The 13,438-nt window shown below is 33.5% G+C and overlaps 1 protein-coding gene across 3 annotated transcripts in view; it reads left to right on the plus strand.

Annotated features, from left to right (window-relative positions):
* The window catches only part of LOC150104674 (putative pyruvate dehydrogenase E1 component subunit alpha, mitochondrial), a 204,556-nt gene that overhangs the window by 102,638 nt on the left and 88,480 nt on the right, over nucleotides 1–13,438 (plus strand). For all 3 annotated transcript variants that reach the window (XM_090395866.1, XM_090395868.1, XM_090395867.1), the window contains exons 6-7: nucleotides 32–280; nucleotides 12,970–13,109. In XM_090395866.1, coding sequence (XP_090251992.1) covers nucleotides 32–280; nucleotides 12,970–13,109 — 389 coding nt within the window. The remainder of the gene's footprint in view (nucleotides 1–31; nucleotides 281–12,969; nucleotides 13,110–13,438) is intronic.

The following is a 13,438-nucleotide window of genomic DNA, read 5'->3' on the forward strand; positions in this document are numbered from 1 at the left end:
ATTCAATTCTTTATTTTTCTATATTGTCAAGGTACCTCTAGGAGCTGGTATTGCTTTTGCTTTCAAATATATGGGACGTGATGATGTCTGTTTAACACTGTATGGTGATGGTGCTGCAAATCAGGGACAAGTCTTTGAAGCATATAATATGGCAAAGCTCTGGAGCTTACCTGCAGTCTTTGTTTGTGAAAATAATGGATATGGAATGGGAACAAGTGTAGAACGTGCATCAGCAAGTACAGATTATTATACACGTGGAGATTATATACCTGGTATCTGGGTTTGTACATTTTTATTATTTTTAATAATGAGAACTCTTTAGAATGTAGTGTTCATCAAAAAAGGGCCACTTTATCATTTTTATATATAATTTTTTCCTTATTTTATTTTAGACTCAGTGACCAAGTAATTGGATTTACATAAACCTTATTTTGGTAATGATAGGTCAGTCAATCCTCTCTCCATGGTTTCTGTCTTTGTCGTGCATGTGTTCTTTGGCTTGCTTGGGTTTTGCAGCAGAGAAACCTGCTTCTGGAAGGAATCATCCTGTTGCCTCTGTATAAGACTGGCTACCTCACCTTGAGTTAAAATCCTTATAAAGTTCCCCCTCATATCTTGGATAAGATTTAAACTCAAAAACTTTCCAACTAAGTGTTATTGCTACCTGTTTTTGGAGCATCTGAAGCTTAATTGGTATCAGTGATGCTCTTTGATTGAAAAGGCCTGGGTTTAAATATCCTCTCAAGGATGGGAAGAACCTTTATAAAGGCATTTCATTTTAAGGTGAGTTAGCTGTTTCATGTGGAGATAGGTATTTTTTTTTCTCCTGTAAATCCAAGTTTTTCATCCTGTGAACAGACGAACCAACCAGAAGCACATAAATACCTTAGTTACTTCAACCATAATTCCAAACAACAACATTTACCTATTCTTTGGAGGCAAGTTCATTTGCTGTTATTGCATTTGCCATGTCCACAGCTATATGTTACACTTGTCCATCACATTCATGTAAAAATTCCTTTACTCCCTTTTTCCACACATTTATATAATTTCCAGGGAGGTCTTATTTCTAACTCCTCTTTTCATCTTATATTTTCCTCAATATCTATCAGATAAGTTAGTTCTTGCCTACTTTTATCATGTCATATCATGTCTTTTCTCTCATTCACCAGACTCCATAAATTGTATTTCTTTATTCTGTTCTCTGTCATATTGATACTTGTTTTGGTATCTCCTTCAAAGTATCCTCATTCCAAAATCCAGGTTACCAGATATGTCTAATTCAGGCCTTGCATAATGATAACCCCCTTTACTATTACTATATTTCTCACTTAGCATATCCCTAACTTTTTTTACTTTTCCCTTGAAATTTTGATCCTTTCTTAAAATTCCCCTAGATCATGTGCATCTTTAGTTCTTGTACAATATTTCCACAAGTGGAGTACAAACACATTCCATCCTTGCATTTCAAAATGTAAAACCTTACTTAAATGTATAAAACTGCTATTCCCACTCATCTCCTTATACATTCACCTTATTCAAAATTTCCAAGAACAGTACATAAGCAACATTACTTATAACTCAACTTTCTAGATTTACACGATTTACCAACAACCGATGTATTCTGATCACCATGTAAGCATAAAGAAAATATACACCTAAACCTCTTTTTACGTGATAGATACATTCCTAAAAGTTACGTGTAAATAGAATTCACATAAAAAGAACTACTGACTCCATAGAAAAAGTGAAGATTAGTTCCAGACATGAAATATAAGCAAAATATGAAAAAAACAAACATTAAATTTGTTAGGATCATAAGATTTTTATTTACATTTCATGGAGAACACACATACATATAATGAATTTTAATAACTTAAAAAAAATATTCATTTCAGTTGTTTACTAAGTATTCTATAAAAAAATTATGTTATTCGCTATCATTTTCTGACAATAAACATGAAAGCTTTCGTTTTCATGAGACTGTAATATCACTAGAACTACTAGAGATGGTATTATCTCATCGACATCCACCTCAACTTGTGGAATTCTTCTTGTCATGTCTTGAACAAATGTACCACTGGTTGTTTCAGTAGTTTTAGGCATGAACTCAGTTATTAATCGATGTGTTGATGCTTTAGATAAGTTGCAATATAATACTCTATATGAAAACATTAACAACTTAAGCTCACGTGAAAGTGTAAGAAAAAGTGTAACATGTAAGAAAGTTTTAAAGCGAATAAAAGTTGAGCAGCTCTCAGATGTGAACTGTAGACTAAAATACACAAATATTATTGAAGAAAAAATGAAAGAGTTTGAGAACAGGAATCAAACCTTGGAGATTCAGTGGCAAGCCTTGAAGAAAGCCCTGATTGATTCAGCTAGAGAGGCATGCGTTGAAGTTGTCTGTAAGGATAGAAAAATTAGAACTCCATGATGGACACAGGAAGTTAAAGAGGCAGTGAAGGAAAAGAAGAAAGCATATCAAAAGTTCCTGGCAAATAAGTCAGCTTGTACTCTTAGAGAATAGAGAGACAAATGCAAGAATGCTAAACACTGTGTAAACTAGCTAAACAAAAGTAATGGGAGGACTTTGGCAAGAATATAGAAAATAAATATCAAGAAGGTGGCAAAATATTCTGGAGGTTGTTGAAGAAGCTTAGGAATGGAGGAAAGAGTGCTGTAAAAGTAGTTAGAGATGATAAAGGCGACATGAAAAAAACGGGAGAAAAAGATATTCCTGAAGTATGGAGTAATTACTTTGAAAAACTACTAAATGAAACAAGCAGTGATGACAGCACAGTGGTAAAAAACACTGACCAGGCACGCAGTCAGGAATACATATCCATACTTGAAGTAGAAAAAGCCATCAGAGGCTTGAAATGTGGAAAGGCAGCAGGAGTAGATGATATTCGTCCAGAAATGCTTAAGTATGGTGGTATAAGAGTCTTACAGTGGCTGCACTGCATAGTTCAGAAAGCCTGGACAGAGGGATGAATTCCCAATGATTGGAGTAGAGCTCTCATAGTACCCATGAGATGACATATAAAAAGGAAAATAAAACTGAATGTGAGCATTACAGAGGTATTTCATTACTGAGTGTTCCTGGTAAGATATATGCAAGTGTACTTGAGAAACGGTTGAGAAGGATTGTGGAAGAAAAGCTTGGTGAAGAACAAGCTGGATTCAGGCCAAATAGAGGCTGTCACGATCAGATCTTCACTTTACGACAAATAGTGGAGAAATCATGGGAATATAACAAAGATCTGTATTTAAGTTTTGTTGATCTGGAAAAGGCATATGACAAGGTGCCAAGAGAGAAGCTATTCAAAACACTACAGTTATATGATGTCAATGGGGAATTATATCAAGAAATACTTAGTCTTTATTTGAGTTGTAAGTCAGCAGTTAGAATTGAAGGAAGTACAGGAAGGTGGTTTAATGTTAAATCTGGTGTGAGACAAGGATGTACATTATCCCCTCTGTTATTAATTATCTATATGGATCACATTATGAAGGAAAGTGGTATTAAACATGATATCAAAATTGGAGATGTTAATGTCAGCGCTTTGCTTTATGTGGACGATGTTATACTTATCAATAAATCCGCTACAAGTCTGCAAGATTCTCTGACTAAATTTAATAACTGTTGTGATAGATATGGTATGAAGGTCAGCAATAAAAAGACAAAGGCAATGAAAATAGGCAGAATCATTGAAAATGTCAACTGTGTTGTGAATGGAGAACCTGTGGAACAAGTAAAACATTTCAGCTACTTGGGCACGATTTTTAGTGAAGATGGTAAATTAAATATAGAAATAGACAACGGAATCAGCAAAGCTGGTATGGTAGGAAGTCAAATGAATAAATTTATATGGAATAAGAGAGAAATTAGTCGGAACACTAAATTAGCTGTATGCAAGACAGTGTTCAAACCAGTTTTAACTTATGGATCTGAGTATGTGGTAAAAAACACTGACCAGGCACGCAGTCAGGAATACATATCCATACTTGAAGTAGAAAAAGCCATCAGAGGCTTGAAATGTGGAAAGGCAGCAGGAGTAGATGATATTCGTCCAGAAATGCTTATGTATGGTGGTATAAGAGTCTTACAGTGGCTGCACTTGACAAAGACTAGAGACCACAGATATGAGAATCCTGAGAAAGATTAGAGGCGTGAACAGATGGCATCAATGGCAATATCATATTAAAATGAGGTTATTAGGAAAGAACTTGACATTGTCCGCATCCAGGAATGCGTTAACAGAGCTAATCTCAGGTGGTATGGTCACTTAAATAGAATGGGCAAAGAAAGAATAGCAAAACAAGTTTTCTCTGCCAGGTTGCAGCAAAACGACCCAGAAGAAGACCAAGATATATAGGTGGATTGATACGGTACAAGGTGCCTTAGGTGATAGAAATATAAGATCTGATAATATTGGAGTCTTGACAAGTAACAGACTGATTTGGAGGAAAATTGTAGATAGGAAGTTAGTAATGATGTAATTTTTTTCATGTAGTGCTATCACATTCTGTACACCTCCCTTGAGGGTACATGGCAGGAATTTGATGAAGATGCTCACGTGAAAACTTCCCAGCACGTTCTTCATTTGGATTATGTCGGGCAAAATAATTGCCTAAATTACTGGCCAGTTTAAGACCTTCTTTAATAATATTAGCAGTAAAAGTAGGATTATCTTGATCATTATCATTAACTTCTTTGCTTTCAGGAGTCTCAGAAACAATCTTCACTATTTCGTCTACGCTAAGAGGTTTATCAGTTAACAATTCTTCTATATCTGCCGACGTAAGATCATCGAATCCTTCTCTGCCAATTTCACATGCCAAACTTATTATATTAGGGAATTCTGCAATATGATTGAAGGGAACAAGAGCATTCTCTTTAACACTTGCGGGCCAAATAGCTTTCCAACATGCATTCATAGTTTCTGGTCTCAATTCAGATAACGATAATCGAACCTGATCAATACAATCCATAATTGAAATTTTTTTCCAGACATCCATAACTGACTGTGTTTCATCATCATTTAGTGTGTTCAAAACGTACTGAAATGTTCGTCTGACATAATATATTTTAAAAGTTGCAATTATACCCTGATCTAGAGGTTGTAGCAATGATGTGGTATTGGGCGGCAGAAAAAAAATGCACATTTGGATGTTATATGACAGGATGACCGGGTGCATTATCAAGAATCAAAAGTGCTTTAAATTTGAGACCCTTGTCATTCAAATAACATCTAACTTCTGGCACAAAATGTTTGTGGAACCACTGAGTGAAAATATCAATGGTCACCCAAGCTTTTTTGTTTGGCCATCCAATGAACTGGCAATTTTTGAAAATCTACGGCTTTCATTGGCCATTATCTTAATGATCGATTTATGAGCAGTGGTTTTAACATCCGATCTCCTAAAGCATTCAAACAAAACAGGAGTGTTATGCGATCCTTTGCTGCTTTGAACCCACCAACAGTTTTTTGCATGTTTGATACGCAGGTTCTGTTTTGGCATTTTTTTTTTTTTTTTTCAGGAAAGGCCGGTTTCATCCATATTCCAAACTTGTTCACGAGTGTAACCTCCATCTTCAATTATTTTAGCAAGTTTATGTGGAAATGCTTTAGCAGCTGTTTCATCAGCAGAAGCCGTTTCACCTTTAATATTTATATTATGAAGAACATGTCTTTTAATAAACTTAGCCAGCCAACCATTGCTTGCATGAAATTCATATTTTTTCCTCGATTGAGATGAAGTATCTGGCTGCAGTTTTTTAATCTGTTCATAAAATCTCAATGCTGATTGCTTGATGGAATTTCGGTCAGCTGGCATTCTTTTTTGTACATTATCTTCTATCCACATCACTAAAGCTTTTTCGGCCTTTTCTAGAACAACATCTCTTGTGTATGATGATAATTTCGCACTCAATTTTGTACCAGAACATGCTGCTTTTCTAATATCCTCTTCATTTTTCTTTATAGATCTGACAGTTGATTGATGGACTCCAAAATGCTTACCCAGAGCCTTTGTCCCTACCCCCAGTTTGAAGACGATCTAAAATTTCATTTTTATATCCAAGGGAACGGCTTTCCTTTTTTTTTTTTTTGGTCATCGGCAACATCATGTGAAGGCTGGAACAAAATCTTCGGTTAATGAAATGAAAGTTTGAAAATTACAGATAGCTTACCATTTTTTATTTCTTGGCAAAATTATTAATTTTATAACGCAATTTTTATTTTGATTTCACTTAAAAAATGCAAATGCAAAAAATGTGGTAACTGTATTATCTACTCAAACACCAAATTCAAACTGCTAAGAACTGCTTTTTTATGTGCAGTCAGTTATGTAATTCAGGGAATTCCCAATAAATGAAATTTGTAAGAATGTAGAATTTTCTTAATTGAAACGAGAATGCAAAAAAAAAAAAAAAACCTCAGAATTTTCTATAATTTAGAATTTTCTTAATTGAAACGAGAATGCAATTCTACAAAATTCTCAGAATTTTCTTGAATTACGGATTTTTTCCTTACTTAAACTTTAGGTTGGTCGTGTAAAATTGAATAAAAATCGCATAAAAAAAAATTATTTTTGATATCCGAATTCACGTAAAAAAAATTCGCATAAAAAGAGGTTTAGGTGTGTGTGTGTGTGTGTGTGTATATATATATATATATATATATATATATACATACACACACACACACCTAAAGTGGCTGTAAGAAAAAAATCCTCTTGGTTAACGACTCTCGATTATGTGAACTTCTATCCGATCTAAAAAATCGGAATTTTCCGATCGCACTCAGCCACGCTCGGGAAGACATTGTCAAATAGAGAACAGCCAAGCGGCATAGCTGTGAAGCTCAGATATGTTTGACTCATCATAGCCAGCTGTTTATGTTTTCCATTTATTGTTTCTTTACTTGTAGTGTACTGTGCTTTATTTTAAAATTTGTGGTTATAAATGAGTTTTATGATGAAAATGAGTATTTAAAGCATTTATTTTTTATGTGTTTGTTCATATAGACAATAAATTGGCGGGTGCATGTCACTGTTCGTTTGCCATCAAAAGGCAAAATCAAATCTCATCTGTATAATAATTGTTGTATCTATAAGCTGCTAATCAGTGTATGTTATGATAAGTGCTGTATCTAATATCGTCACCTTACAAGCAAAATGTACTAAGTCAAAAATTGCAGGTTTCGAATTTAACTGTTAACTTTTATTTCAAAAAGGTTTTTTTTTGAACTTTTACTTTTATTTTCAGGTGACGATATGTCTTTGTATCCCTTGTCTTAGTGTTGTTGAATTTGTAATAATACCGTATTTTGCTTATCTTTTTTTTTTTAATAGATTGAATTTTTTTACCATGTGACAAAATGGGTCCCAAAAAGAAAGCAAGTGAGGAAAAAAAAAACAGAAAAATTTTCTCTATTGAACAGAAGAAAGAAATAATAGCAAAACATCATGAAGGTGTGAAAGTTATGCAGCCAGCTCGAATATATGAAACCAGTCATTCTACAATCTCAACCATTTTGGCTACGAAAGAAGAACTTATGGTAGCTAAGATTGCTAAGGTTGCTAAGGGAACTTCAAGGTTGAATGCCAGAGGGCTTCTTTTTGAGCAAATGGAAAATCTATTACTAATTTGGATCAAAGAAAGAGAAATGGCTAGTGATAGTACATCTCAAAATGCAATCTGTCAGAAAGCTAAACAGATTTATCAAGATTTGAAAAAAGAAGACTTCGAGATCAAGTTCTGAGGTAAATAATGATGATTTCAAAGGTAGCAGAAGTTGGTTTGACAACTTTAAAAAAAGAACAGGAATTCCTAGTGTGGTCAGACATGGAGAGGCAGCTAGTACTGACAAAGCAGCAGCAGATAAATTTGTCAATAGCTTTACAAGAATTATAGAAGAAGGCGAATACCTACCTCAACAAGTCTTCAATTGTGATGAGACCGGGTTATTTTGGAAGAAAATGTCCAACAGGACATTTATCACAAAAGAAGAAAAAACATTTCCTGGTCATAAACCAATGAATGATAAGTTAACATTGCTTTTAGCAGCAAATGCAAGTGGAGACTGCAAGGTAAAACCAATGTTAATCTACCACTCAGAGAATCCCCGAGCATTCAAAAAGTTCAATGTCTCTAAATCCAATCTTGGTGTTTTGTGGAAGTCTAACAGCAAAGCCTGGATCACAAGAATAGAATTTAGAGACTGGATTCGCAAAGTCTTTGAACCAACTGTCAAAGACTATCTTGAGCAAAACAATCTGCCTCTAAAAGCCATTTTAACCTTGGATAATGCACCTGGCCATCCACCGGGCATACAAGAAGAGCTACCAGAGGAATTAGATTTTATCAAGGTGATTTTTCTTCCTCCCAAGACTACATCTCTGATTCAGCCTATGGATCAGCTGATAATTGCAAATTTTAAAAAACTTTACACAAGGGCACTTTTTACCAGGTGCTTTGAAATGTGTGAGGCTACCAACATAACCCTAAGAAAATTTTGGAAGGAAGAATTCAACATTGTCATAGCAATTAGGCTAATTGTAAAGGCTTGGCAAGAAGTAACAATGAAATGTCTCAAAGCATCATGAAGGAAACTGTCCTTCCTTTGGTAATGAAGAAACTTACTTCAGATGAAGGACACAAATTGGTAAAGGGTATTATGGCAACTGCTCATGATCTTAACTTCGAAGTAGAGGAAGAAGATGCATGACCGAGAACTGACTACTGATGAGCTAAAAGAACTTTTCAAGCAACAATGTGAAGAAAAGGAAATGGAAAATTTCATCTGAAAATGAGAATGGAGAGAAAGAACAAATTACAACTGCTGAAATCAAAAATGTTTTGGCAAAGTGGGAGGAAGGAAGTTCAAAATGTTGCTATGAAATGGAATCCAAACAAATCTGAGGTTATCAGAACTGCAGATCTATTTAATGAAAAGTCCATGCAGTTTTTCAGAAACATTTTAAAAAAGAGGCAGAAGCAAACAACCCTAGACATATTTTTTACAGGTCCATTTGTCAAAAAACTCCAAAGTGAGCCCAATTGTCCTTCTGGTGAAGATTGATAATTAAAAACTGTTTTCATGAACAATTCATTTTATTAATGTTAATTTTTTTTTGTAGCAAATACATATACTGTATAATAAATAAATGATATTTACCATATTTTTATGACATTTTAAATGAGTTTTATCTGCATTTTTAATATGTACTATGGTTGTGGGGAGGAGCCGGAACAAATGAATCGTTTTTCAATTAAATCTTATGGGGAATCATGCCTTGGTTAACGACGGTAATCCTGGAACGGATTACCGTCGTTAACCAAGGCACCACTGTATTGTGCTTTTTAAATATACAGGATTATTTAGAAGTCCATGAAATATTTGAAACATTCACCACTAATAAACTATGCCAAAAGAATGACAAACTCTTCAAAATTGTTAGAGAAAACTGCCCACACGTAGTTACCATACTGAAGTGCAAACATACCCCAGTGAATACTTGCCACTAATCCGGTGACTGGGCCACCCCAGTCACCAGATTAGTGGCAACCATATCACTGCTGCTGCTGTGATTCATAATTTCAGTTTTGGTTTCAATTTACTATTTTCAGTTTTGGATGAATGCTGCATGTTTTAACTGTGTCTGATGTTTATTAATAGTGTTGTGCATTTTTAATAGTGTTTTTTAATAGCTACACAAAATGAATAAAACAGTATTTTATTCATTTTGTGTAGCTATAAAATGGATACATTTACAAGAAAGCATTCAAAAATATGTACTCTTTCTTAGCACACATCCATGACTAAAAGACAAATGAGCCAATGAATGTGGTGTTGGTTTGGGTACTGTTAATGTGATTTTAAAGAGGTTTAGGAAGATAGGTACCTTTCTTCTGACAGAAAAGGAAAATGGGAACAAAAAAGGAAAACTGCACTGACTAAGATTGTTTACTAGTTAAGATAAACAAAATGAATCCAAGATTGTCTTCTGTAGACTTACATAGAAATTTGCAGCTAGTATGATTAATGTTTCTGACATGACAGTCCACTGAAGATTGTTGGAAGCAGGAAGGATCCCATTTACCAAAAAAAAAAAGAAACAAACAACTGTTGATGAAGGCTAAAGATGCTCCAGTGGGCAAAAGTGTACAAAGATTGGACTGTTGAGAAGTGGAAGGAGGTCATATTCTCAGATGATACCCATTTTTTTGTCCAAGGAAAGCAAGTACCCCTATGTTCACAAATCAGAATGATAAAAAGTGACCAATATATAAAAATATTGGAGAAAAGAGTGGTCCTAACAGATCCAGAAAGACAACTCATCTTCCAGCAGAATCTCACTCCATGCCACACTTCAAAAAAAGTGAAAGAGTTCTTCAAAAATCAAGATCCAATTGCTTCAGTGAACAAATGGCTCTCCTGACATTAACCCTCTAAAAAATTTGTGGGCAATAGTGAAGAAGAGACTTGGAAAATTAAATTGTGATATAAAGGATAACTTAATACATTCCATTATAAAAGTATGGTTTCAAGATGCAGAAATAAGAAAATTGTGTTCTACATTGGTAGAGTCCATGTCTAAACAAATTAATGAATTTATTAGGTACAGAGGAGCACATATAAATAATTAGGTGAAGTTGGAGTTTATTTTTTGTACTTATTTCCTTGCAAAATTAAAATTTTTCTTTAAAATATGTGTTTGGATTAATTTGTTCACTACTGTACAAAGTGCTTCAAAAAACATGATCAATTACAAATGCTTACATGGGACTTTGGGTAATATGGAATACATTTTGTTTGTAAAATGGCATTCTGCATTACCCAAAGTTCCTCTATCTATAAAGCTACATTAAAATTAATAACATTACAATCATATTCTTGACACATCGTATTGAGTTTTCCATTAAAGCAACAATTCTTACAGCTGCAGATTACTGTTTATCAAGTTAAACAAAATAGTTACATCTCAAGAACAAGGCCACTAGATTTCTTGGCATATATTTAAGAAAACACTTGATGAATAGAAAAAAAGACATTTGTAAAACCATTACATTTGTTAATCCAGAATAGTATAGGACTTGGCAGGAATTTGAATATAGGAAGAAAATTGGTAAGACAACTAATAAAGTCCAACAGATCTTAATTCTTTTAATTAAGAGAAGCTTCACTTACAGGAGAAAGGAAGTTTTTAGTCAGGGCCATATTGGATTATGGCTTGCAACTTTACCAAAGTTTATGGAGGGATTATGGTGTAGTTGTGAGAATCAGTTGATTAGTTGTGATCTGATTAATTTACCTAACGTGAGATGGAGAAGGGATTTAATTTTTTTTTATGTCAATCCCACACATGAAAGATTCTTGGCCTATAGTATGTTGTTATTAATATTGTGGGTTAAGGATTAGATACTCTGGAAATCTTGCTCTAGAGACCAAATATGGAACTTTTTCATCCAAGGCCTATAAAACAGAATGGTGTTCTCTTAATGGGCAATGACATTAAATACATCTACTACTTTTTGAAGTTTATAAGTTAATTCATGTCATATATAAAATAGATTGCTGTTTGCGATTCTCTCACAAAGAAAGAATCACAAACAGCATGAATGATTCTCTGGTTAGACATAAATTTCATCTCCTAGTGTGAGACTACTGCGCCACTTATTTGAGGCCTGAAGTGGCATGACAATGTTCCATGTTGGACCTCTGGACTATTTAAAACATTACAATTAAAATAATAATAATAATAAATTCCTTAGCCTACCCACATTACTAATATGTATGCTATGCATTCCCACTCTGCCTTTGATGAGAGGGATAAAAACATTAAGAAAGAATTAGTTATGACTGTAGGATAGACTAATTAAAATTTATTTTTAATGATTATCTAATTTGGCATTGTTGAACATACCAGAATTATGTTTTTAATAAAATTTAAACAAAAACGTTAAAAAGATGGGCGAGAAGGAAAAGGTAAGCTGTGATTAAATATACTCAGATCAAACCTATATGGGGAGCAGTGAGTTGCATGGTATATCTGTCAGTTTGGCCACATTAGTGATTACTCATTTGAGGTTCATCTGTTTTTTTCAGCATTGAGTTAGTCTGTCTTGGACTGTGGTTTTCCTCTGAGTACTCTGATCTTCTCTTAAAACATAAAACCAATGTGAATACATCTGGTAGTAGTTATATGTAATCCAAGTATAGTTAGGAATTTGGATAATTCATAGAGCTCATGCGCTAGCTGCATTGAGTCTCTTAATGAACTTAAGTCTCTCCTAATGAAAGATCAGTAATAATAGCTGTATGTTACCAGAAGTGCACATGTGAAATCCTTTTAAATTGTAATATAATTGAAATAAAAACTTAATTGTTGTTATTTGTACCTTGTGAATGGTGTTTTTTTGCTTATTATTCCTCAACTAATTTTTTTTTAAGGATATAAGCATTTATCATTGGTCAGATCTTTTTGAAATCCACTATGTGAAATCCAAATTTCACATCTATATTCTTGTTTTGAGAATAGTCTCACATTTTATACATGCATGAATGTGAAGTTACTCCTCCTCAGTCTGCCCTTCCCCTGTCATTCCAACATCTCATTCCTCACGGTGATCGAGCCAGAATCAAAATGAATAAAGGAGATGTATTTAGAGTTAAGTTATAGAAAAATTATTATGACAAAATTAAAGAAAAAAATCTATTTTATAAAAGGAATATTTTATTTGCACAAAATTTGAAAGTATTTGAAATTCATTAATTTCATTTAGCGATATTTTCAAATTTTTTTTTTTTTTTAAGTTTTAATTTTCAGCTTGGTAATTTGTTACTGCTTTTATAACTTATTAAACATAAAACATACTATATAAAACATATTAGAGTACTATATAACTTTTATATTAAAACAAAAAAAAAAAAGAAAGTAATGAATAACATTTTACAGGTGGATGGTATGGATGTTTTGGCAGTTAGAGAAGCTACTCAATTTGCTGCTGAATTTTGCCGTGCAGGTAAAGGTCCCATAGTAATGGAAGTAACTACATATCGCTACCATGGACACAGCATGAGTGATCCCGGAACAAGGTAACTTGACTGTAATTAGAATTAATGCTTATTTATCCACCATAACTAATCCAGTTAATTATTGTTTGTCATATAAAAGTTAAAATTAATCAGAGATATAAATTATTTAAAGGGTACAACTTATCAAAACAAAATTTCATCATACATAAATATATTATTGAGAGTCAATGAATATATGTTTCAATAATTACAATTTCTTTCAACATAATTTATTTCATTGTTGTCAGTGAAAAACAGTTAAAGAATTTAATGACTAAAATGAATATTGATGTAAAGAAATATAATACAACTTCTTTAGCAGTATAAGTTAGGAGGATAAGCAGAATGGG

This window comes from Typopeltis vanoorti, chromosome 7 (assembly GCF_054136105.1).
Source record: "Typopeltis vanoorti isolate ZY-2024b chromosome 7, IOZ_Tvanoo_1.0, whole genome shotgun sequence".
NCBI lineage: Eukaryota > Metazoa > Arthropoda > Arachnida > Uropygi > Thelyphonidae > Typopeltis > Typopeltis vanoorti.